This window comes from Macrobrachium rosenbergii, chromosome 6 (assembly GCF_040412425.1).
Source record: "Macrobrachium rosenbergii isolate ZJJX-2024 chromosome 6, ASM4041242v1, whole genome shotgun sequence".
Taxonomy (NCBI): Eukaryota; Metazoa; Arthropoda; class Malacostraca; order Decapoda; family Palaemonidae; genus Macrobrachium; species Macrobrachium rosenbergii.
Genome location: NC_089746.1, coordinates 32,904,098 through 32,931,679, shown reverse-complemented (window position 1 = coordinate 32,931,679; position 27,582 = coordinate 32,904,098). Strand labels below are relative to the sequence as shown.

The 27,582-nt window shown below is 36.8% G+C and overlaps 1 protein-coding gene across 6 annotated transcripts in view; it reads right to left on the bottom strand.

The window, feature by feature from the left end:
* Nucleotides 1-22,065: 22,065 nt before the first annotated feature.
* Nucleotides 22,066-27,582, bottom strand: part of Snx27 (sorting nexin 27) — a 62,592-nt gene continuing 57,075 nt past the window's right edge. For all 6 annotated transcript variants that reach the window (XM_067105487.1, XM_067105488.1, XM_067105490.1 and 3 more), the window contains exon 10: nt 22,066-22,728. In XM_067105487.1, the coding sequence (XP_066961588.1) occupies nt 22,600-22,728 (129 nt within the window). In that variant the 3' untranslated portion in view covers nt 22,066-22,599. The remainder of the gene's footprint in view (nt 22,729-27,582) is intronic.

Genomic DNA, 27,582 nt, shown 5'->3' with positions numbered 1-27,582 from the left:
TACTGGCAATAGGGCTGTGTCAAGATGAAACTTGCAAACCTTCAGTACGCAAGAGAATATTGAAACGTCATTAGAAAACAATGTTAAAAGCATATATATATAAAGAGAGAGAGAGATAATAAAACTTATATTGTAATGAAAAGCAAAAGACGAAATGCAGCAGCGATCACGAACCATCTTTGTTTCCATTGGACGTCGTCATTCAAGACGAAGAGAAGAAAACAAAATCGCATCGCCACGACGATGGCAAGGTGCTTGAGATGGTGATCGTTGTTGAAATGTTTTCTATACAATTAATATAATTCAAGGTGGATTTCATGCGTGATTTTATAAAGAAAAGAAATTTGGTGGCAGAAATGTTTTTGGGAACAGTAAATTTTGGCAGGATGTAATATAATTGTAATTTAAGGCGATTTGATTTGGCGTTGGTGCGTCAACCTCTAGATACTGTAGGAGTTCCAAGACAGATTCCTTCGTAGAGTGTCATAACCGAGTGGTCATATCACTCTACCCCAACACCCAAAATAAATAAATACTGGTCGTATAAGGCCTATCCCTATACGATCGGAATTTTTTTGCAGCCGCACACGAAAGTTCCATGATATAAATATATTATTTGATAGAATAACCTTCATTTTGCGTCGCTAACGGCGTTTTAAGAAGACGCGACTCGGGTTTTGCGATCAGTGAAGTTAAGCTGCTTTGGGTGTGGTCAGTACTTGGAAAGGTGACCGCCACTGAATCCCTGTCTTACGCTCTCTCTCGGTTTTCAAATGCCTTCTTTTGTTTAATTATGAAAAGCTTTTGCATATATGTCTATATATATATATATATATATATATATATATATATATATATATATATATATATATATATATATATATATATATATATATATATATATGGAAGGGAAACATCTTATGGTGATTTTGCAAAGCTTTATTAAGCGACATAACGGGGTCCAGCCCCATCATCATAGCTGCAAAAAAGACGAACACACATAAAACATATAATAAAAAGATTCATCCTAAAAGCCAAAATAATTATAATAAAATAAAAAAAAAAACACAAAGTGGTAAGAGAATGACCATTTCAAGTGAAGGAAAGAAGACGAGGGACTCGAAGAAGCAGCAGCAAAAAGGTCCCAAGAACTCGTATGGTTATGCCAGGTAGAGAAAGGGTTGCGGTAGTTTGGTTGTTAATTTTGGAACTATTGCTTTTATGAAAAGCAATTCGAAGACCGCAATCTGTTGGGGGAAAAGCCCTGTAATGATTTTAAAACGTTTATAATTTGTATTAAATTTGCTGTTCGATAACTTACCTTATATTCTTTGTTAAATTTGCCTTTAGAAGCCTGGAGGCCCCGACATAATTTTACATAAATAGGCCATTGATTAAATTTTAAATTACACAATGTTCTCTTGAACGTTAAAAGTGTATGCCGCATTTGATACACAAATTTTATATTGCGATTTGTTAAATTTGTTACAAACCAAAATTCATGGCTTGAGAACCAGATAACTTTCATCGAGCCCAACTAGGCTGCTAACCAAGAGGCTTCTATTTGGGACCGAATAGTTAATGGGTTTCTAAGATTATTTCTGCATTTGGGACACGAAAGTAAATTAGGCCGGATGTCACAAGAGGCTTGTTTCATTTTCATTATAAATATACTGAATAAGGAACTTGAACGATTTAATTTTATGGCCGGACATAAAACGAACGTGTATAAAACGTTGTGGCGGTCACCTCTGATAAACGGGACACTATCACAGAGTGGCATTAATGGTTTCTGTTATTTTTTCCCTATTAATTTATTATTTAGAACTTACATTGTAAATGTTTAAAAGAAAACTTAGCTGGATAGCAGTTTTCCATAGAAATTGTCGTAAAGAGTTATTTCATAGAAATTTGGATAAGCCAGAGGAGAGAGAATAGGCACTGTGGAAGAGTATGCAAATTTTTATTAGCTTTATTTGATGGAGAAAAACATAATATATTTGGACTAACAAGTACTGAATTTCTTTACCCTCATATGCGATTACTGTCAGGACCAGTATAGAAAAATATATTGTAAGAAATCGCTATCACTGAATTACATTCTTTGCTACGTGTCATAAATTCATGATGAAGTTGTTCCTACGAAAAATTCTCGAGAACCAGATCGAAGCTGGAACCATTCATTAAAATGAAAACAAAACAAAACCAAAATATTAAACTAAATAGTTTTACAAACCAAGGCTTTGTAAACATTCATCGGCCCACATACTTGGACTTTACTAGTCAACTTCTACTTGCTTAGTCCATAATATTCTAGAACTAAGGAAATGAAGTATAATTTTAGAAATGGGTATTTCTAGATCAGTGGAGTCTATGTGGAAAAAATGTCAACCGAGATAGTGTCTTTAAACGGGCTTAATGTTTGTTGCCTCTCAAACTGTATGTATCTGTTCTTCCGCCTATACCCGAATGGTTGTCTATCTTTGCTTTCTAAATGCAGCCTAAGAAGGCTCGTCAAACCTTTTATAATTAGAGGAATAGAGGTTTATAATAATACACGAGAATCAAATCGAAGAAACGTTTTATTTCGATAAGTTTATACAAAAGTTAATGATATGAATGTATTTTACGATGGAACACCCTTCCCAATGCGGCACTAATGTGTTGTAAGAAGGTACGACTTCTGTTTTGCGATCAGCGAAGTTAAGCTGCATTGGGTGTGGTCAGTAACTGGATGGGTGACCGTCACCGAAGCCTTGTTATACTCTGTCGTATGAAAAGTGTTGCTTAGTTTCATTATGAGAATGTGTTATGTATGTAAATATACACGTAAATAATTAGTAAAATGAGAGGAACTGAATTCTGTGATCGACTGGAATCCTGCACACAACAAGAAAACGACTTAATTAACCACTTGCTTATAAGACGAGAACAGGGAAGGGTTCGACGTCACCACCGACGTCAGTTTTTTTTTTTTTTTTTTTGAATTCTTCGTTTTATAAAAACGTTTATAATTTTCGTGTAGATTTACATCCATATATACAATATAGTCTCATAATGAAAGAAAAGAAACCTTTTAAAAGCCGAGAGAGAGCATACAAGAGGGATTGAGTGGCGGTCACCTTTCCAGAGTACTGACCACACCCAAAGCTGCTTAACTTCGCTGATCGAAAAACAGCAGTGGCGTCTGCTTAAAACGCCGATAGCGACGCAAAATGAAGGTTATTCTATCAAATAATATATTTATATCATGGAACTCTCGTGTGCGGCTGCAAAGAAATTCCGATCGTATAGGGGAAGGCCTTATACGATCAGTATTTCATTGCTTTTTGGTGTTGAGGGTAGAGAGACATGACCACTCGGTTACGTCGCTCTACGAAGGAATCTGTCTTGGAACTCCTACAGTATCTAGAGGTTGACGAACCAACGCCAAATCAAATCGCTTTAAATTACAATTATATTACATCCAGCCAAAATCTACTATTCCCAAATCAATTCTGCCACCAACACATCTCTTCTCTTTATAAAATCACGCACGAAATCCACCTTGAATTATATTAATTGCATAGAAAACATTTCAACAGCGATCAGCATCTCAAGTACCTTGCCATCGTCGTGGCGATGCGATTTTGTTTTTCTTCTCTTCGTCTTGAATGACGACGTCCAATGGAAACAAAGATGGCAGCTTGCGATCGCTTCTGCAAGTCCTCCTTGCTTTTCATTTTGGTCAATTTGGACGACATGCTATATTATTTCCAATTTCAGTCTCACAGTGACCTCAATAAAAATGGCACGGTTTATTTAGTCTCATGAAAACGTCCCTTTAGATGCCGTAGATTTCTAAATTGGGAGAGTGAAGAGGCAGGAGGGTGGTCACCCACAATATATTACACCAAAATGTCGAAACAAAACGAAGACTGTTCTCAGTATATAGTTTGTAGGACTATTTGCTTTAATATATTTTTGTTAGGTTTGTTTTTGTTTTATTGAATAGATGATGACACCAGATTCCTTTGTACTACAATAATCTTTCGGCAGTTACATAAAATCGTGCGCGCTAATAAGTCTCTTGTCTCTTGTTTCCTTGTATGCAAATGACATTAACTTTATGTAATTAAATAGAAGTAAGGGGCTTTAAAATGGTGAACTCTTGTCGGAAACAAAAGGGCGTCATTTAGTACAACTTGGTAATTTCTGATCTTGCAGAAAACATTCATTCATTTTCGTAGTCACAAAGAAACAATCTTACTTTGTACAAGTACTACTGGCAATAGGACTGTGTCGGCAAACCTTCCGTACGCGAGAGAATATTGAAACGTCATTAGAAAACAATGTTAAAAGCATATATATATAAAGAGAGAGAGATAATAAACTTATATTGTAATGAAAAGCAAAAGACGAAATGCAGCAGCGATCACGAACCATCTTTGTTTCCATTGGACGTCGTCATTCAAGACGAAGAGAAGAAAAACAAAATCGCATCGCCACGACGATGGCAAGGTGCTTGAGATGGTGATCGTTGTTGAAATGTTTTCTATGCAATTAGTATAATTCAAGGTGGATTTCATGCGTGATTTTATAAAGAGAAGACATTTGTTGGTGGCAGAAATGTTTTGGGAATAGTAAATGTTGGCAGGAAGTAATATAATTGTAATTTAAGGCGATTTGATTTGGCGTTGGTGCGTCAACCTCTAGATACTGTAGGAGTTCCAAGACAGATTCCTTCGTAGAGTGGCATAGCCGAGTGGTCATATCACTCTACACCCAAGTACCCTAAATAAATAAATACTGGTCGTATAAGGCATATCCCTATACGATCGGAATTTTTTCACAGCCGCACAAGAAAGCTACATAATATGTATATATTATTTGATAGAATAACCTTCATTTTGCGTCGCTAACGGCGTTTTAAGAAGACGCGACTCGGGTTTTTGCGATCAGTGAAGTTAAGCAGCTTTGGGTGTGGTCAGTACTTGGAGAGGTGACCGCCACTGAATCCCTGTCTTACGCTCTCTCTCGGTTTTCAAATGCCTTCTTTTGTTTAATTATGAAAAGCTTTTGCATATATATGTCTATATATATATATATATATATATATATATATATATATATATATATATATATATATATATATATATATGGAAGGGAAACGTCTTGTGGTGATTTTGCAAAGCTTTATTAAGCGACATAACGGGGTCCAGCCCCATCATCACAGCTGCAGAAAGACGAACACACATAAAGCGTATAATAAAATGATTCATCCTAAAAGCCAAAATAGTTATAATAAAATAAAAAAAAGAATCACAAAGTGGTAAGAGAATGACCATTTCAAGTGAAGGGAAGAAGACGAGGGACTCGAAGAAGCAACAGCAAAAGGTCCCAAGAACTCGTATGGTTATCCCAGGTAGAGAGGGGTTGCGGTAGTTTGGTTGTTAATTTTGGAACTATTGCTTTTATGAAAAGCAATTCGAAGACCGCAATCTGTTGGGGGGAAACAGCCCTGTAATGATTTTAAAACGTTTATAATTTGTATTAAATTTGCTGTTCGATAACTTACCTTAAGAAGCCTACGGGAGACCCCGACATAATTTTATATTCTTTGTTAAATTTGCTGTTCGATAACTCACCTTAAGAAGCCTACGGGAGACCCCGACATAATTTCCCAAACTACATTTGGGACACGAAAGTAAATAGGCCGCATTGGATGTCACAAGAGGCTTATATTTTCATTATACCTGAATAAGGACCGAATAGTTAATGGGTTTCTTAAGATTATTTCGCATTTTATGGCCGGACAATGTTCACATCTTGAACGTTTAACTTGTTTATAAAACGTTGTATCTCTGATAAACGGGACACTATCACAGAGTGGCATTCTTGGTGCAGTCGATCTGTTATTTTTCCCTATTAATTTATTATTTAGGAACTTACATTGTAAAGTTGTTTAAAGAAAACTTAGCTGGATAGCAGTTTTCCATGAAGTATTGTCGTAAAAGAGTTATCTCTTAGTGAAATTTGGACAAGACAGAGGGGAGAGAATAGGCTCTGTGGAAGAGTATGCAAATTTTTGAGAAGCTTTATTTGACGGAGAAAAACATAATATATTTAGACTAACAAGTACTGAATTTCTTTACCCTCATATGCGATTACTGTCAGGACCAGTATAGAAAAATATATTGTAAGAAATCGAGTATCACTTGAATTCCCTTTTTTGCGAAATACGTGTCATAAATTCATGATGAAGTTGTTCCTACGAAAAATTCTCTAGAACCAGATCGAAGCTGGAACCATTCATTAAAATGAAAACAAAACAAAAATATTAAACCAAATAGTTTTACAAACCAAGGCTTTTCATAACTATTCATCGAGCCCATACTATGAACTTTACTAGTGTCAACTTCTATAGACTTGCTTGTGCAGTCCATAATATTCTAGAACTAAGGAAATGCAGTATAATTCTAGAAATGGTACAGTATTTCTAGATCAGTATAGTCTATGTGGGAAAAATGTCAACGAGATAGTGTCTTTAAACCAGCTTCATGTTTGTTGCCTCTCAAACTGTATCTGTTGTCTATCTGATGGTTGTCTATCTTTGAACTTTCAAAATGCTGCCTAAGAGGGCTCGTCAAACCTTATAATTAGAGGAATAGAGGTTTGTTTAGAGGTAATATGATACACGAGAATCAAATCGAAGAAACGGGTAATTTCTTTGGAAGAGGCGTTATTTCATTTCGATAGTTTATACAAAACCTCATAAGAAAGTTACACGATATGAATGTATTATTTGATGGAAAACACTTCCTTTTGCGGCACTGATGTGTTGTAAGAAAGGTACGACATCTGTTTTGCGATCAGCGAAGTTAAGCTGCATTGGGTGTGGTCAGTAACTGGATGGGTGACCGTCACCGAAGCCTTGTTATACTCTCTCGTATGAAAAGGGTTGCTTAGTTTCATTATGAGAATGTGTTATGTATGTAAATATACAAATAAATAATTAGTAAAGTGGGAGGAACTGAATTCCGTGGTGGACTGGAATCCTGCACATCAACAAGAAATCGCCTTAACCACTTGCTTCTAATACGAGAACAAGGGAAGGGTTCGACGTCACCACCGACGTCAGTTTTTTTTTTTTTTAATTCTTCGTTTTATAAATTTTTCGTGTAGATTTGCATCCATATATACAATATAGTCTCATAGTGAAAGAAAAGAAGCCTTTTAAAAGCCGAGAGAGAGCGTACATAAAAACGACTTTACTATGTAGGCTATACGTATAAGTTACTGTTAACCTTGGACCTCATTGTCTACAAACCTTTAGTATACGACATAATATTCAGGACGTCATTAGGAAACACTGCTTATGGCAAAATTAATAATAATTAAAAAGTAATATGTAAATTGCTTCTGCCGCGTAGCTTGTGTTGGTTTATGTAAGGGGGGTTGTAGGGTTGCGGCTGTTAATATTCTTTTGAGTTGCCAGTGCTTCCCCCTTCCTCAAAAAGTATACGGTCTTTCATGAAGAAAACAGTACAGCAGTTTCCAGGATATATTGTGAATTTTTTGGGAATAATTTTAAATGGCAATGAATATTTAAATGCATTTTATTTTCGCTTAACATGAAGTAGCGCTGTTGGAACTCGAGGTTCATTACCGTTATGAGCAAACTTTGACATTTGAAATCATTAAGTAAAGGTTTCGGCAGCGGGAGAGAAATAAATTGTTTTGGTTCAAGTCAGGATGCATTGGACAGAAGGAGGCTGAAATGAAACAGTGACCACAAAAAAAAAAGGGGCGAAGCTGAAGTATGCTTTAGTCAGTGGACATAAACTGCACACTAATTGTAGTTATTTATTTTAGGGAATAAAACGTAAATTTTAGGGCAACGCAATGACCAGTACTGAGCTAAAAGATTAAATCAGAATTTTAACGCGCAAGATTTTATGTAACTGCTGAGCGGTGATTATCGTACAAATGAATCTTGTATCATCAACTATTCATTAGAATTAAAACAAAAATATTAAAGCAAATAGTCCAGCAAACCAAGGTTTCGAATAAATATTGAGTCCACAATATGAACTAGTCTCAACTTCCATAAAGACTTGCATGTACAGGCTAATATCTTAGTGTCGTGTTCGTTTTGTAATATTCTAATTTTATTCAGACTCTTTCAAATGATTTACTGTATCAAAGAAAATAATCCTGCAAAGTGAATATATATATAGTTACACAAAGAACAGGTGTTACGTGAATTTAGTTGGTGCATTGGGACCATAAGGATGCATTTTAATTGGGTAGTTTTCATCTTCTCATAGCATAATGTATTTGTTGGTTTTGTAATATTCTTACTGTATTCAGACTTTGTAAATGATTCACTATATCAAGGAAAATAATCCTGCAAAGTGAATATAGATACCTATATAGTTCCCCAAAGAGCAGGTGTTATGTGAATTAAGTTAGTGCATTGGGGACACAAGGAAAGATGCATGCACTTTAATTAGGAAGTGGTGCATTGGGACCAGATAACTCGGTGCATTTAGTCCATAAACCGAAAAACAAGACTGAAAAAGTACGTTTTACGTAAAGTTTTTAAGGTACTTTTTTTTTTTACCCTAGTTCAGAAAGTGGATGAAAATATTGATGAGGTTGTTGCTGACTTAAAGGTTAAAACTAGAACTTGTAGTTTTGGTGATTTGTAGGGTATGAGGAAATGATCAGAGACAAGGTTATTTGTCGAATAACTATAGAGTGAACAGCTTCGTGGTAGGCTACAAAGTAATGTATCATTGGATAAAGTTCTTGAGATAAAGTGTAGGTCTCGTGAAGCAAGTAAAAGGCAATTGAAAGATCTAAATAGTATTACTGAGAGTAATGATACGTCATTTGATGTAAATTCTAGGCTTGAGTATAAGAAAGGTAATTTTATTTAAGCCTAGGTGAATGCCAGTAGCCTATTGTGGTTATAGGTTAAACATGTGTTGGAAAAAGTAATTGGGTAGGCTAAATCTAAGCAATGGCTCTGCACGAACTATTACCTTGGAAATTGATTTTTCGTATACTTCTAGTGTTGCTGATGAAGGAGATGGTGGTGTTTATTGTCGGTCAATAATTATTAACCTTATGTCTACCCTACATGATTGGGGACCCTCTGGAAACTCAGAGTTTTGGAAACGTTGGGAGAAGGACCAGACTTCCATGTTGTTGTTATGGAATGGTTCAGCACATGTGCAAGTCGTCAGGGAGCCATATGTTTAAGAAGGGATTGGCTAAAGAAACCTATTACAAAAGGAACTATACTAACGTAACATCCCCTAACCTAACCTAACCTAACCTAGCAGGCTATGTTACTTAGCCGGGCAGGCTGTCCCCCAGTGAAGGAAACTCCACCGTTTACCAGAAGCTCCCCTATAACACTGTGCATGCTCAATAGCATTGTAGGATGGTCAGCATACAACTTCTGAGGTTAATTACAGGTTAATTACAGTCGACCGACAAAAAATAACAATAAATAATTGATAAGCAATCAAAATACTGTGGGAAAAATCAATTGCCAAGGTGATACCCCATGTGGAGGTATTTGTTTAATTATACCAGTAATTGTCCAGCAGCTAATAAGTATTGTGCTAAGTGGATCTCTAAGACATTTTAGTAAAAGGTGTCCAAATAACGGTAGTGGAGCTAAGCACAAAGGTAAGCATGTATGGTATATTTTATAAGGTTTATAGTAGTACCGAGTATCTCCATGTGATCGTAAGTTTTTCTATATGTCAAAGAAAATAACTATTGGTTTTTGTTTGCATCCCAGTGCTCTATGAATTCCATTTCCAGATGAGATAGTGAATTCACAACAGATCTTTTGTAGGCATTAGTACCTTATTTTTATGTATGTGCCATACAAGTCTTGTATTTACCATTTTGCCTGACAACTTGTATAAGCAACTGTTAGGGAAATTGACCAGGAGATGGGAATAATTATGGCATTACACCGTTTATCCGGGGACAGATCTCTGGGCCACAAATGATTATAAAACTCTAAAATGTGTGATTTACCTAATAGTGATAATGTTTGATCATCTCAAAACAAATGTTATCTCTCCCAGGAGCAGATTTTTTATGTAGTTTGAAAAGCTATAATATTCATTATTAAAGTTTTCTCATTTTCTGTCGCTCCAAAATTTAGTGGGTTTGATTCAGCTTTATTTTTTTTATTTTTTACAAAAATATTCATCCATACCCTTGTTACCCATTTTTGCAAGATTCACTCCTAATTTGTTGCTTATATCATGGGGGTCAAGAATCTTTATCCCTTTTTTAATGTAATGTGCCTTGTTTTGAGAGATTTCCCATGTGTTTACCTGAATTATCCTCACTTTTTGTGTAGGAATATTTTTGGAAATGATACAAATATTGTCTCTGTGATATTTTTCCTTGTGAAGCTCCTTTTCTAAAATTTGCATAGAGTTTGTTACATATCCATGTCCTTGTATCCATTTCTATTAACACTGTATTATATTCATTTTTAGCGTTTCCATCTTGTCAAGGTTGTGATATATCAGTGTTGTTGAACATTTGTTTAGATTAATCTTCTTCAATTGAATGATTTTGTATTATTAATTCTTGTAGAGTATCAGACTACCAAGGCAGTTTATGTTTATTAGGCTGTGGTTTAGAATGAGGGATGGCTTTATCCGGGGCTTTTTTTTTTTTTTATAAATTCTTTAGTAAAATCAGTTACATCGTGGTCTCCTAGATATTCAAATGGAATTATCTTGGGAGTCATTGATATACAGTATGTACAGTATTTCCCAGTCAGCGCTATGAATATTGTAATGTGGAGTAAGTTTAGTAGGATTATTTTGTAAAAGTGAAATTAAAATTGAAAAGTGTATACTGTATGTATATGTGTTCCATTAAAATCTAAGTTGGATGAGCAAAGTGTGACATTCAATGATGAAAAAGTCCCATGTGCTTTTGAGAAACAAGTATTTGTTGCATTGTCATTGAGACAACACGCATTATTTGAATTCGTGTGTTCCACTGCATTCCCTGCAAGATCTGGTGATATGCAATTGTGATCTCAAACAGGGTGATAGGCATTAAAATCATCAGCTATGAAAATGGGCCCTTGGAGAGTACTGTACGTAATACTTGTAAATTATTTAAATTGTAGTTTTTATTCCCTTGATTATATAAATTACATATGGTACAGGTATTTTAATGTTCAGCATTATTTTGACAAATTATCTTGCTGGGTACTATATATTGCAGTTCCCAAGTTGCCGCCTTCTTGTGACATTGCTTGTAATTATTTGCCTATTGATGATACTGGATTGTTTACATGTTATAAACATATTACTGTACTATTGTTATATAGAGTGTGAGGAGACGTATTTCTTTAGGGTATAATCTGGTCTTAAGATAGCTTGCTTTTCACTGGACTTTATGATTATTGAATGTCTTGTGTCAGATTTGTGAGATTTTCGTGGTTTATAGAAGCTGATGTTTTAATATTTCTTTTATTAAAACTGGAATAGCAGCTTTGTCGTTCTTTAGAAATTTCAGTTTCCTTACTGTTTGGTGTTCTTGGGTTAAGTTTTAATACTAGTTTCTATTTTTGGGTTTTTAGTTTCAAAGTCTCCTAGTAATTTATATCAAATGGTTGATAAATATGCATCCTCATTCATGAGTTTTTATGTCAGTTTCATTATTTCTATATTTTTTGAAATTTTTAATTCGTGTTTATTAGGCTGTCTATTATACAGTTATTCTTGTTTTTATTGCAGAATTTAATAAATTACCAAATTAAAAAGAGATTTGCATTTTACGTAACATTCAAACCTATGCTTTCATATATGGAGTATGCTGTGCTTACCTAGCTTCAGCTGTTCTCGACTCTTCTCTGAAAAACAAAATCCAAACGCTACCTGGGCCACATGGTGTGACCTGACCCCCACCTTCCATTGTCTGAGACAGCCCTTACGCAGCTCCGCTTCACCTCCTAAAAGGAGTGAGAAATCAAGACTGCTTGGGTTGGCACGAGGGGGGTAACTATGTATATGAAAGCATAGGTACGTATGTTAGGAAAAATACAAATTTCTTTTGAATTTGGTATTTGTTCCAACACACATATGAACCTATGCTTTCATATATGGAGCCTCACCTGAAGGTGGGAGGATGATCTCTGAGGTAAACATGTAGGAATGTTATCCCTAATACCCCCAAGGATTTGCAAGGGTGTTAACTGATGTGGTGAACATACTTTTTCTTCATAATGTAGATGACGACACCTTTCCTTCCTGACAGAGCTCCCATAGGGCTCTACATCATTAAATGACGTTGTGCAGACACCACTGGACCCGAGGTGAGGGCATCTAAGGACTTGTGTGCTAGATACTTAAGGTAGAAAGAGGTGAATGTCTGCCTCTTCCAGAACCCATTTCTTCTTAAACACCTCAGACAGACCTATTCTTCTGATGTTGTGAGCCCTGACTCTGGCTGAGGCGGGGTCTTCGTTACCTTCCAAACGATTTGCCCTCCCAATTACCTCTCTCATCCAGAAGGAGATAGTGTTCCTTGAAACCTCCTTCTTGACCTTTACTTGAGAACAGTCTATGACAGACTGGTCTGTGGGGCTGTACGTTTAAAGAAGACTCTCAAACTCTGACTGGACAGAACCATTTTGCCCTGTTAGTTACCTACAAAGTCCTTAAGTGAAGGAACGAAGAAACCATCGAACCATGGGTCGTGTGTGGAGGAGTTTTGGGTCTTTGCCACAAACTCTGGGAGGAAGGTCAAGCCCATCGATGTCCATCCATTGGTGTGGGTCACGTCGTATGAGAAGGCATGAAGTTGCCCACTCTCTTTGTCGATGCCAGTGCCAAGAAAACTGATTTTAGAATCAAGTCCCGGTTTGAGGCTCTCCTGAGTGGTTCATAGGGTGCTTTCCTTAGGGAAGCTAGGACCTTGGTGATACTCCATTTTGGGAGTTTTAATTCTCGAGGAGAGCAACTTCTCGAAGTTTCTAACCATGTCCGACTCCCATGATGTTGACACTGAAAGGTGCTCCTTCTGATACAGGAAAAGAAGGAACTCTGCCACATCCTTCACAACTGCTTTGAGGGGATGAAGATCCCTCTCATTGCACCAACAGAAGATCTTCCATTTTCCCTAGTACAGTTTGAGGTAAGAGTGTCTGAGGGGGGGCTGGCAATGACTGCAGGAACTTCTGAAAAAAAAAAAAAAAAAAAAATCATTCTGAGCAGTTGCTGGATAGCCCCATCCATGAAGCTGGAGGGAGTTCACTGCCCAGTGCAACCAGCCATTGTACTCTTGTTCCGGCAGGGTCGGGGTGGAGGGCAGCTGTCTTGGGATGTCTACCAGCAGGTGGAGAAGATCTGCATACCACTCTGCTTGTGGCCACTTTGGAGCTACGAGTATCGTCCTGGGACACAAACAGCCTGTTGATGACTGAAATTGGCTGACTGGGGGAAGGACATATATGTTTAGGTTGTCCCATGGGTGCTGAAAGGCATCTTGCAGGACAGCTCTTTCGTCAGGTACCAGAGAACAATACAGGGGTAACTTCGTGTTCCTCACTGTCGCAAAAAGATCCAATGTAACCGGTTCTATGCCCTGTTCTAACAACCATTCTGTTCCCACTATCTAATCCGCCTTGCTTAGTTGGTCCGCCATGATATTCTTTTTCCCTGTAATGTACCTGGCTATCAGCATCAGTCTCTTGGTCTCTGACCATTCGTGCATTTCCACAGCTAAGCTGTTCAGGTCATGGGACATTGTGCCTCCTTGCTTGTTTATGTATGCAACCACTGAGGTGTTGTCCCTCATGACAACCATGGTCTTCACTTGGAGGAGATTTTGAAAGTGATGGCGCACCAGCCAGACTGCTTGCATCTCCAAGACAATGTGATACCGATGTTGCTGCTCGTCCCACTTCCCTGGAATGCATGTGCTGTTCAGATGGGCACCCCAGCCCCTTCAGGATGCATCCTAGTATACCAGCATCTTCGGGGATGGCTGACTTAACTCTACTCCCTGCAGATGGTTTTCTGGGTTCCTCCACCACTGCAGGTCCTCTATGTTCCTCGTTGTCACACTTAAGCCCCGTGTCAGACTGTGTGCTGTCTGTCCTTCTCCTTCATTCTCCATTGCAAGGAACGGATATGGGTCCTTTGGCCTCTGGGTACCAACTTCCCAAAGGACACCTGGTGACCAATCAGTGCTTGCCACTTTTTTGATTGGTGAGGGTTGCACAGGAAGGAGCCGGATATTTCTAAGAACCTGGCTACCCCCTCTTGAGGGTAGGCCTTCGCTGTCACTGTGTCTATTACCATGCCCAGGTACTTGCCACTTCTTTGATTGGTGAGAGTTGGATAGAGGAGCCGGATATTTCTAGGAACCTGGCTACCCTCTGTTGTGAGAGTAGGCCTTCGTTCTCACTGTCTGGTACCATGCCCAGGTACTATTTGATCCTCTGTGCCAGAACTAGGTCCGACTTTGAGGGGTTGATAAAAAATCCTAGCTAACTGCAGAACCACGTCCATCCTTCACAGCTTGTTCTGCTGAGGGTGCTAGACTGAGCTAGTTGTCCAGGTACCTCCATAGTCGGATGCCCTCCCCTGTGGGACCATTCCAGCACCAGTTGAAACACTCGGGTGAATACTTAGGGAACTGTCACGAGACCAAAATAGAGGGCCCTGAATTGGTAGGTGATTTTCCTGGAGAAAAAGTGCAGTAACTTCCTGGAGAAGGGATGTACTGGGATATGGAGATACGCGTCTTGAAGGTCCAACAAGACCATGAAGTCTCCCTCCCTGATCGCCGCCAAGATTGACTGGGCCGTCTCCATTTTGAACGGAGTCAATGTATGAAGCTGTTCAGTGGTGACAGATCTATGACGGGTCTTCATCCACCTGATGCTTTCTCCACCAAGAAGAGGCAGCTGTAGAATCTTGGTGTGTCCTCCACTACATCTACTGCTGCCTTCTGTAACACATCTCCTATCTCCCGTTGCAAGGCTCTCTCCTTGGGCAAGTGGCTCCAGTAAGAGGGGAACTTGAATGGTACTGATGTCAACAATGGTTTCTGCTCGAAGGGGAGGACGTATCACTTCCGGAGGGTCTGGACTGTCCATTCCTCTGCTCGGCACTGCTGCCACTCTGGCCACTTGTTCCCCAGACAGCTCCCCACTTTGGTCTGATGGGGGGTGGAAACATCCAAACCTCATCTAATGCCCCCCTCCCCCTCTTCCCCATCCTATTTCGCTTCCCAGGACGGAGGAGCTGGGAGGTCCGGAGGGACTGCCTTACTTTCTTCTCGTGGTTTTCCTGAGTGGCTGGGAGGCCCTGTTGTCGAAATCAGGGGGGAGAAACGATTGTCTCGAGGTCAGTGTTAGCCTTCTCTGGGCCGGTGTGTCAATCGACCACCATCTTGAAGCTGACTTGAGCAAGGCTGCCAAGAGGGAGTCCTTCACATCTCTCTTCTCAGTTACTACCTGGCTCAGCAACTCTGGAGGGAAGTATACATGGACACATCCATGAGGGGCTGTTCCTTAGGCCAAGCTAACTATCGGCCGAGATGTGCCTCTGAGCCAATGACAAGAGGGACTCACTCCCTTTTGAGGGTGATATTAGCCCACATGTGGGCCACATGCTTGGCCACGCACGACAGAGACCCCTCTCTGGAGCCATGTACTCCTTCATGGCGTGCCATTTTTCGGATAGTGCGACCTCTTTACTGGCCATCTAAGACTCACCATGACTTGCTACTATCACACTTTCGTACCTACGGATGGGTACCTGAGGGTTTAAAGGGGTTTGTGATCCTAACTTTTGAACTTTTCATTTCATGACCATATTTTTTCACTTTTTCATATTATTTTTACCCATGACCATCTTTTTGCTTCGAATACCGTATGACACTTACAGGCTGCTCTATGAGCAAGTGCCCGTGCTGGCATAAAGCCAGCTCAATCAAAAAAACTGACAGATAATAGTATAAAATGAGCACCAAAGCCCACAGGAGCACTACAAAGATACACGAGATGAACTTCAAGCAATATATTTGTCTCAAAAAAGAACATAAAACTACATCATATATACAACGTGAATGTTGATGATTCTTTAGGTACACAGTACCCTGCATCTCAAATATGGCATGTAGATATATACATCAAATGTTTATATGCATGCATTTGAAATATATGAAGCTGCTACATAAAATGTCATAAATATTATATGTAACTATTCATACAGCATTTTACATAGATGAAATCAACACTTGTATATGATAAGAATATAATGTAACAAAAATATTCCCTGTCAAATTCTACTGTTAATTCCCCCCCCAAAAAAACCTTAACATCTGTAACATAAAACTGCTTGAAAACCTCACCCCAGAGTGAGTAATTTACCATTTTTAAACATGTGGGTTGTTCAAAATTTGTCTATTATGGCCATCTCAACAAATTTTGGACAAACTATCAACAAATTACAGTATACTCAAAACTGGAATGGTCTGAGCACCACTGCCCTGGCATGAAGGTAATACAGGATGTACTTTTCATCAGCAACAATGAGAGGGCATAAAATCAAGAACTGGCCAAAATACTAATACAGTAAAAGGGAGGTTTCTAATTTATACTACAGAAATAGAATAAAAACAACTTGAGGAGGAAAAGGCAGAAACTATGCAAGCTTTTTTGGTGACCTCTACAATTCTCTATTTCATTATACCAAGGTTTCACTTGATACTAAAAGTACTTGAATAAAAAATCAATTTGTAGAAGTTTCCTGGCACAGTTTTACATAACCTTTGAAAGCCTAATACCACACTAAATGAAATGGGCTAAAATTTCTTACCTTTATCTGAGAATACATCACAATTAAACACTATTTAACTATCAAGCCCAAAATAAGATGTACAATTAATGGCTTTATTTAGCCCACAAAAAAACAAGGAAAAATAAAGTGGAGTTACCTAACCCTACAGAGAGACTAACTCGCTCAAGAGACAAGTAAGGAGAAATGGAAGCAAAAGGGAATTCCACAGTTTGGCAGTGGCACAAAAAAAAGGTACTAAACTAAGCACTATGAGGATTACTGGTATGCAGACAATAAATGTAGGAAAAGCTGGCCTGTTAGGTGAACCTTGTTGGTACTTAATAAATGCAGTGATGCTGCTCCTCAGCAAAACCTACACCTAAACCAGCTTTAAAATCTTACTGTTATTTCAGACTTGAGTATATGGCAGTACAGTATTCATTATAATGGATGCTGAAAATATGTAAAGATGGCCAATATATTGAAGCTACTGAATTCCTACAAACTATACTTTCCCAAGCCCAAAGAAAGACCTTTTGAAAAAATTTTGTTTCTGTGTTTATACACATTAACAAAAGAAATATTAAACTTTACTATGCATATGAATAATCATGAGCTGTTTACTATATAAATTACTACTAAAAATACTGCTGTCAAAACAAAAAGACTGACCCAAACATTCAAAATTGTTTTCAGTTTTGACTACTGTATTATTCTACATACCATTTACTAAAATGTATTTCAAACGTCAACATTTTCTAGTAATGAAAATAATATTGATATGCATAAAAGTATATATTGCTCTTTTATACTCATGTTAAGTGAAATTACATGACCAAATCTCATATTTTATGGTCCACAACACACACAGAGCCACATGAGGAAAGGAATGGATGCATAAGCGATACAAGCTATGTACATAATACATGCTGAACAAGAAAAAAATATCTGCTTAAATTGTTCTTAACCTTACATTTGGGTAACACTCAAGAGGAAAACCTAGTGAACAGATCTTTATAAATCAACCTACAGTGCTCTCATTTGACACAAAGTGCCTCGATCTTTCAAAAATCTATTAAAAATATATCAGAACTTCAGTACATATTTCAAGTGGAATTCAATAAAGCTACTCATACTTTGAGGGGGACAATAAAGACAAAGAGGAACTAAATACATATTAACCTTCATGATGGTTCATGATGTGCAAGATAATTTCAGTATAAAGGAATATAAAGGAAATACCTTCCATCATCTGATACATGAAAAATATAACATATTGCTCAGTTAAAAATAAAAGAATATTCTATTTTCTACTTATTAGCCATCCTAACAATCTTTTTTCACATACTTCAACATCAGTCAGTCCCCTCTAATACATAAGAGGAAATTAACAACCTTACACATTTGGGTGTATATACTTCATGTATATGAATTTACATAAGCTTAAATTATTCTCACTCAATTTCTGTGCCATTTCTAATAGCAGTTATAAAATCAAAACATGAGGCAATCATCATGACTTCCATACTTCCCATCTTCTTATACAATGCAGCTTCATTTAAGTTGGTATAATACTGCTACCATTTACATTGTAATTCAATAAACAAAAGTAAATGGAAATTTTCTCGCCTTTACACTGAGGTGGTAAAACTTGACAGACTGTGAAAAATATGTACTCAAAAGATGATGGGAAAGCATTAGCTGTCCAAACCTGTATCATAATTATAAGTGAATCACAGCAAAACTCAACCAAACACAAATCTATTATGTTTCACCTTTTACCATAAAATGTAAAACTATTGTGTTTCTAACGTGTACATTAACCTGCAACTGAAGATCCAAGTAGCCTAAATAAATTCAAGCACTATTATGTTTTTTATCTTGAGTTCTCAACTCTCTATGCATGCCAATACAAAATTTCTCTAAATTTAACCTTGTAAGGGCATTAACAGAATGCAAAACAGAGCAACCATTGTGAAACTTAACTTGACTAAAACAACTTTCAAATACCTGTATTACTAATAAATAATTGCTGTTGCAGTTTTCCACACCAAAAAAGCTATTAACCCCTTCATTACAAATTTCATCAGTTCCTCTTCCTTACGCTGATTAAAAAATGTTAAAATATTATGTTCAAACCTGACAATACCCAAATTAAAAACAGATCAGTGTAGTCTGCAACTATAAGCTAAATTTTCAGTTTATTCATAAACCAACACTACTGTTTCAGTAACTATGAGAAGTATAGTTTTTAACTCCTAAATATACTCAAAAGGAAATTCTACTTGAAAAAAGGATGACATCTGTACTTAAAGCATCAAAATTATTATCTATGAAAACATATTCATTAGTAACTCTTGTTCTTAATTACTGTAACCTAAGTATTATTACTAAAATTGGGAACTGGAACACTTAAAAACACTGCATTTTCTAAATTTCTCTTCTAATGACAGGCTACAAAATATATGAAGGAATCACTTGACGATATAAAAATTACAATACCAGACATCACTGCAATTCATATCATAAATGTAGGTACCACCAATAGTGTGCTTTGCATGGTGCCCTGCAGAATATAAACAAGTTCCTTAACATCGTCCCTTCAACCCTAAACTACACTTTTTCTGCCTTTTACCTTCCACTCTCTCTAGGTTCTTCCCACTCACCTGAACAACTTCCTTGAATGTGTCTTGTTCCCAGTAATTTTTCCCACTCATTGAAGAATAATTCTTTGGGTGAGCCTTATGAGCCCAGAAATGTGTCTCAGTGGTCTGGTGACAAAACTAAACTACAATTCCCGATTTTTAAAAACGACCAAATGCAGTAAGGCTGAGGCTACAATACAAAAGAAATTATGTTCTTAAATCATTTTACAGATTATGGTGGTTAACCATACTGGAGAAGAGATATATATCAAATTTCCAATCTAGAAAGCTCACATTCAGCGTAACATAATTTCATTAAAAATCTGGTCACGATAAAATTTCCAGTTTCAAGCCAGTATGGTTATTCAATAAATGTTACCATTAAGGGTAAACATTCCTGAAACATCCTCTACAATGTAACAGCAACATATCTGAACCCAACATTAAAAATCCTGAAACATCCTCTACAATGTAACAGCAACATATCTGAACCCAACATTAAAAATTCCATGGAAAACTAATATCGTACAGTTTCAACTGTTTGGTACAATTCTAAAAGTTGAATAACCATAATAAAGTTCATTATCTTGCCTAGTTATTACCTCAACACAATTTACAATGGGGAATGAAAATTGTTTCTCTAATGCTTTCATTAAGTACCAGAGTTATTTCTACTTTCAGTATATTCATTACACCTTGTTACAGCTACAAACAGTTCTTTAAGTAATGAGTTCACAGGTTATAGTAAACTAAGGTTTATCTCAAGGATACCATTGTCCATAACATGCAATTTCCTAGTGTGTGTGATAATCCAACCTTGGGTTTGGAAAACAACATACTGTTACATACCCTAGACTTTTAGCAGTTCCCAAATAAAATGTTTGTCAGTTTCAAATGAAATCACAGATATTATCTCCTTAATGTTCTGGTTATTTCATATTTGGGTGGATGGCTTTGAGTCTAAAAATACCGTTGTTGGGTAACGTTCTTAACTGAAGTCTTCTCTTACAACACTGCTGGTTTTACAGTACCAATACCTCATCATGTGAAAATTCTGGGGTTATCTGAATAACCAATTGGCCTTATCTTGAACTAATTTTGAAAGGCTGGGTATTTAAGAAAATGGAAAAACCTGCCCAAGCTATGGCAGACAAGGAACAAAATGGCTGCACCTATAGTATGTATGCTTTACATGCAATGGAAAAGCTATGAATACAGAATATGGATGCAACATGACTGTAAAACCAACAGTGGAAGAGTCATGTAAATACAAGAATGAAGAGCAAGACTACTTCATTTTCAATTTAGAAAGAACACCTGCAACTTGAGTTATACATGGAATGAATTGGACAGGGGGAGTAATTTGTATAAGGCACCCTTAATGAGCAGGGGGGTACAGATAAATTTTGTCATACAACTGTCAGAAGTTATTTGAACACCCAATTTACTTCAATTTCAGCATATTTATAACTAATTCCATTCCAAGAAATGTCTGCTTTTGAACAACTTCACAAGCCAATGTATGTTCAGCATTTAGTGCCCTACCCCATCACATGCACTTTCATTATTTATATAACCTAGCCAAATCTGATGCATTACTTTGATAAGACAACAACAGTCTATTTCTAAGTTTTAAGTTGTATTCCTTAAATCTCACAAGAAGTCTGACTTCTATTCCTTCAAATCCCTGAGGAAAAAGCAAACCATGTGATAAAAATACAAACCTTAGCACTAACTGGCAAAACTAAAGCATCTGACACCTGGTCACAAGCAGATGAAAACAGAGGGCTTGTCTTATCGCACTTCTCATATCCATCGTAACCTAGAACTTTCCTAACGGAGACAAACATGAAACTTACCTTTAACCAAAAGACCAACACCCTATCATGACTCTGGTGAGAAACTATTCGAAAAGACGAGCTAATCTAAGAACACAGTAGTAGCTACAATTGGAAAATGGAATGTTTAAGTAACTAAGGTCATAAAAAATTCTCAAGAGCAAAAATAGAAAGTTATAGCCAATAGTAATATTGTAATAACTCCTCAAATTACGAATTTCATAACCAATCCATACAAATTGCAATAAAAATTCAAGTACAGCACATCGCTTTCATCAATTCAGTTTTAGTAATTGTGACAAACTACCTCCCAAATGTGACTCAAAGCTTGTTTTAAAAAATGCTTCATTATATTTAAGGTCCATTCTTTCCACATTTTACGTGCAGTTTAATCAGTCTGTATAAAAATAAAGTTTTTTATTCTCATATTACTAAGAAATTCCTTTATCAAACACTAAACTGATGAGAAACCAAAGGATTTAATGCATGCTAGTGAGATCAACATTCTAAAAACCTGATCAAAACAATGAAAACTTAATCAGAAAACAAATTTCTAAACAAGGAAAATCAACAATTATCAAAAGTCTAACTTATTTTTCCCTAACCCTAATATAACTGTATTTAAATATATATTTATATATTTATATATCACATATAAAAGATCTAAAATGCTATAAAAAAAACTCATGGGCACCATGAGGTTTAAGTATGTTTTCTCTTAAACTGCCAAGAAAAGATAAAAATGAAATGAAAAGAGCTCAATCAATTAAAACACATTAATGGAATCCATTATCAATTAAAAAAGTGATGAATGATCAAGGATGTAAACTAAACAATGAGAATAGATAAATGGAGTTTAAAGGCTATATATAGCTAGGAGACATTGAATATAGTGCCTGGCAGAACGACTTCTAAAACACAGCTACAAGATAAATAATGTGTCGCATAAAATTATTTCATTGGCATCAACGCAACACACACTTCTGCACTAAGGGACTCCTTTCTTTTAATGCACACTTCAAGAACCTCTTACCTTAGACTAACAATCTTCATAAAATCTCTCCACATACTTTACAATATACACAACACTATTTTACATCCAGGGAAATCCGTGAGAGCACACAGCATGATTTGTTCCCTTGCATGATCATTTGTGCTCTCAACTTTTTCCTGTTTCTTTTCCAACATTCCATGGGACTAGTAACAAGAAAAGCTTCGTTACACCGCTAATAATACTGTACTGATTAAAAAAATTATTACTGTAATGTCATCAGTTTAATGTGATTATAAATGAATGGTATGACAAAAAAAAAAGTGAAACTTTATTTGTGTTCCCATCTCCATACCGTACGTAAAACCCTTGATTCTGACTAGGATTCGTCTGCTCCTACACCGCTCCTCCATAAAGTGATACTGTAAATGATTAAAAACAGAAATTAACATGTGAAGCAGAATTCGACCATTTCATTAATGATACAAAATGTCACAACAAAGTAGAAAGCAATACTGATATTCTTTACTTCAACCAGTCCACTGGGCTAGCCATAAAATTATGTTTTCACAAAATTAAAAAAAAATCTTTTTCATACAACCCTATTAAACATAAACAGATTTATTCTTGCAATGGCTCCTAGCAAAACATACTTGCTAAATTGGTTTTATGCAAATCTATGGAGGATTTTGCAAATCAAGTTTCATATAAAAGACTGACTATTAATGGGTTGTTGGGGGCACTTAAAAGTCCCTTTTATCAAATACATCTGAGCATGTACCAATTCTAAATGTTTTATTACGGGGTAATAAATGTACAACCAACATTCAACATTCTTGGGTTATTCAATAACCTCTATAACACAGCATTCCATTCTTTTGTGCTCCGTCCTAAACACTAAAGAACTTTCTCTTGTTGATTTATTTATCAATTCTTTATTGTTAATTATGAACAGAACAAACTGCAACTATCCTTGTAAATCAAGGCAAAAGTTGAGGGCAGAAATTAAATTCATGTCAGATTTGGAAGTCTGGACCACCAGAAAATGTTAATGATATATTCAAAATGTCTCTAAATCAATAAAGTTTGGCAACACCCGAGTAAAGTCAATACTTGGATAGATGTCTAAAAGGATTAACAAATGATCATCACGTACCTTACAAATCTGGTGCAAGTAAGAATTAGGCCCACTCTATCACCAGTAAAAAAGTTTAACTAGACAAGTTAGTTAAATGTCTACTCCTACATTGGTGATCTTAAGAGTTTAGTCTTGATATACCTTAATCAACACCATATAAGCACTTGTAGGTTAACTTTCCCTTTTATGGAGTTACAATGTGAAATGAATTTTCTCGTCTCTCCTCTGTCCTGTACTCTTTCTGGTGAACTCCTACAGGTCTAGGTCTTCATCTCTTCCCTTTCAATGATATCCTTAGCCTTTCCTATAGGATATTGCCCTGTTACTTCCATATCTACATCTTTCCTGACCAGTTGTTTCCCATCCCTTCTCAACACGTACACACCGTCTCAATCTTTAAGATCTGTAATTTTCTCCAAGTGCTTGATACCACATCTCTCCACAAATTCCTAATAAGACAACTGTACTCCAGCAAACTCTAACATTCTGTGGTTACACCTTGTACTGATCATGTGGTTTTGCCCTCCTATTTACCCCAGCAATCTATCTATCTCTTTTCTAACTATATATATATATATATATATATATATATATATATATATATATATATATATATATATATATATATATATATATATATATATATATGTATATGTATATGTATATGTATATATATATATATATATATATATATATATATATATATATATATATATATATATATATATATATATATATATATATATATATATATATATATATATATATATATATATATATATACAGGTTGACCATCATTAATCCAGCAATCAGTAGTCCGGAACAATCAGTAATCCAGCACAAATTTCGGCTAGAGTAATTTCTAATGTTTCGCACTGATTTTCAAATTTCCCGGGTCGCTGCGCTAACTCGCTCGCTGGCCGCTTCGATTTGGTGGCGCAGTGTGCTGCATCAACAAACTGGTAGCCTAGCCTACATTATGCTGAACTCTATTCACATATTAACAGTATTATACAAACATCAACATAACGAATGTGCATCTTTTTCATGGATCTTTTAAATTTTAAAAGTTATGCTTTACTACATTGTTTCCAATTGCGTATATTCTCATATTGCTTTTGTGTTGTAAACTGCAATCAATGTTTTGTTTTGGGAATCAATATCGCCGCATTTAACCAAGTTCAAAGCGCTTTTCTTGCTTCTAGTTAGCGTAAATGAATACGGATACTTTATTTACTTGGGACAAGGATATTTTTCGTTATACGAAGTGCTTTTAAGTCGAAATATAACTTAAATAGGTCTCGTTGTGAAATTAATTTAGCTATTTTTCCGTTAATATATGACGTTTGCGGGAATTGTGGCTGGCCGTTTTGGGGGCATGTTTTTTTTCTGAGTAAAAAAAATCAAGATTCCGTTTGCTATTTTCTCTTGATTTCATCATAATACGAGCTTTACGTATTTATCTTTTATCGGCGTGAAAACAGTAGTAATTTGTATTCTTTCATGCCCAGTAGTTTTGATTAAAATACATTCTCTCCAGTTTTATTTACAGTCGAGTTTCATCCATGTTGCCGATGCACTATAATTTATAGTCATTAGCAGCTTGAATAATGTTTTCTCAGCTTCAGCTACAACTTGCAGCTTAAAGTTACTGTAGCAGTATATTTCCCTGCCATCTTTTCTCAAAGCGAACAAGGGTATAGTGTAAAAATATTTCAGTCCTATTGTACAGTACTTAACGTCATTTGTAACATAACTACAGTAATTGTGTATTACCGTATATATGGTTGAAATACAAGCACAACAGTTGTTATCCGATACAATTATTAGCAAAACAACAGTTTCCCGTTCAATTGTTTATGGCTGTACACATTTACGCAAGAGTATAACGTTACTAACAATACTTTTATCATTCTTTTTACTTTTTAACTAGCAGATAGAATAAAGAGATGGAGGAAAAGAAGCTGGTCTATTGTAAGTTGGTCTCTCTCGCTGCCTGCGCCTACAAATACATGAAATCTAAAAATATTTCCTAAATATTTTTATTATCGGTATTAATTGCTAACCCCATCATTAAACTCGGGCATATTGTAAGTCGAAATATTGTAAGTCGAATTATCGTAACTCGAGCACTACCTGTATTTGATAATTGTCTTTTGTTTATTAACCAACTTGTACTGATTTATGGGATATTTTAATTCTAGGATGAGGTGCTTAGCTACTGGATTTCGTGTATTCTAGCCTAATAAATGGCTAATCCGGCACCCTCTAGGTCCCAATGATGCCGGATTAGTGATGGTATATATATATATATTTTTACGTTTTTCCTGGCGATTTAGTTTGAAGTATTCTCTGTGAGACAGGTAGCAACAATTTAAGGTAATTTAGCCTTGTGATTCTGACTTCGTGGGTCCAGGAAGACGTAAAAAAAAGGGAAACAAAGGAGAATTTCATATGAGCATAGGGCTCTTGTTACTGAGGGAAATATTACGTAAAACACGTGGGCAAATTTAAAGGAGTGTATTTACATAAATGACATCAGTACGGGAAAGAGGAACGCAAGTAGATTATTGATCCTGAAGGGGATTCCTACAGGATGAATGAAACTGGGGGATTCCAGACACAGTCCAAGAAGCTTCCACGAAATAGGGTCCCTCTGAAATGAGAGATATGCACATTATACGCCAGTAATGAAAATAGACAAAAGAATAATGAATTCGAAGCTGCACTGAGGGTGCCAAGGGACTTCGATGAATTAATAAAGACTTAGTACTGCCGATGCAAGAGGCGCACGGACATTAGACAAGGGATTCGTTGATTAATGGCGCTCACTTCAAATAAATGTTACAAGGACAAAGCGTGACTGAATGGAGGTTTTCCAGGGCACATTACCGTAAGACAGGTGTGGTTCCAACGTAGAAAATTGGTCCGTGGATGACTTGCGATTTCCGAGGGCGAGTTCTTCCACGTGGTAGGATGCAAGGGCACGGCGATGGGGACTTCTCGAAGAAAGGGCAACGCGTGGAAATTTCACGAAGGGCCGGGCAATTCTTGAGGGCATCCGGCAGGTCAACGGTAAAGCGAGCACGTGCTTGGAATTGCGGTTGAAGGGCACGAGGAGAAAGTATACTTTGGAAAGGCCACGTGGTTAGCTAAGGACACTGCCAAGGGCAGGTGGCTTGGTCCTTCTTCACTCCTTGTCGTCCACCCCGCGTGTGTGAGAGGGAGGCCTTGTGTTTTCTGCTTTTATCTCCTCCTATGGGGCAGGGGGCACTTCCAACATATGGGGGTGTTGAATCATCTCCAGCTGATGCCCGCAGGGAGGTTTGCCTGCAAGAAAAACTGCCAGACAGAGATCACTTTGCCTCGAAGAAAGATCTTAAAGGGAGTGGCCTTAATCTTTTAAACCCTTGTATTCTGACCGTGCTAAGTCGATAGACAGATGGTCTGTCGATCGGGCGCTCGCAGTACATGAAAACAACAGAACAACCAACAACAACAAAAGAAGGGGGGAGGCAATTTGCTAGCGAATTCTTGCTAATCATAATACCTCCCCATACAAGATGATGTACATACCTCCTTCGGGTGTGTACATCGATATGCAAGAATGAGCGACAAATGCTTTACGTTACTCTACATTCTGCCTTGCAATGAACTTTACTACTAAGGGTTTTATGAAGCTGTAACATTACTTTTAATAACACATTGGGACAAGTTTCTTTTAACAGGACGCAAAGTGATTTAAACACTTGCAAAAGAGTAATTACTTTAGATTTGGTTACCCATTGGTAACTTTATAAAGTGACTCGAACAATTGTGAATTAATTAAGATTATAAGACCACGTATATGAGGCTATGGCCAACAAATGAAAAGAAAGGTTATTGTTCAAGAATTAAAATACACGGTTACTTAATTTTAGATAAAATGCATGCGGTTAGTACAATCTGCCTTGAAGAGGCTGTGTAAATGAAAAACAGCGTTTATTTTTTGTAAATGACATCCCCTTTACGCGATATTGTAATGACTATACATATTCGCATTGGTAATTGCTTAGCTAACAGTCCAATGCTAGCTGACGGCTGACCCTCACACAGGGATTTTGACAGTCGTATGCGGGCGAGAGTATTCGCGAGCGTT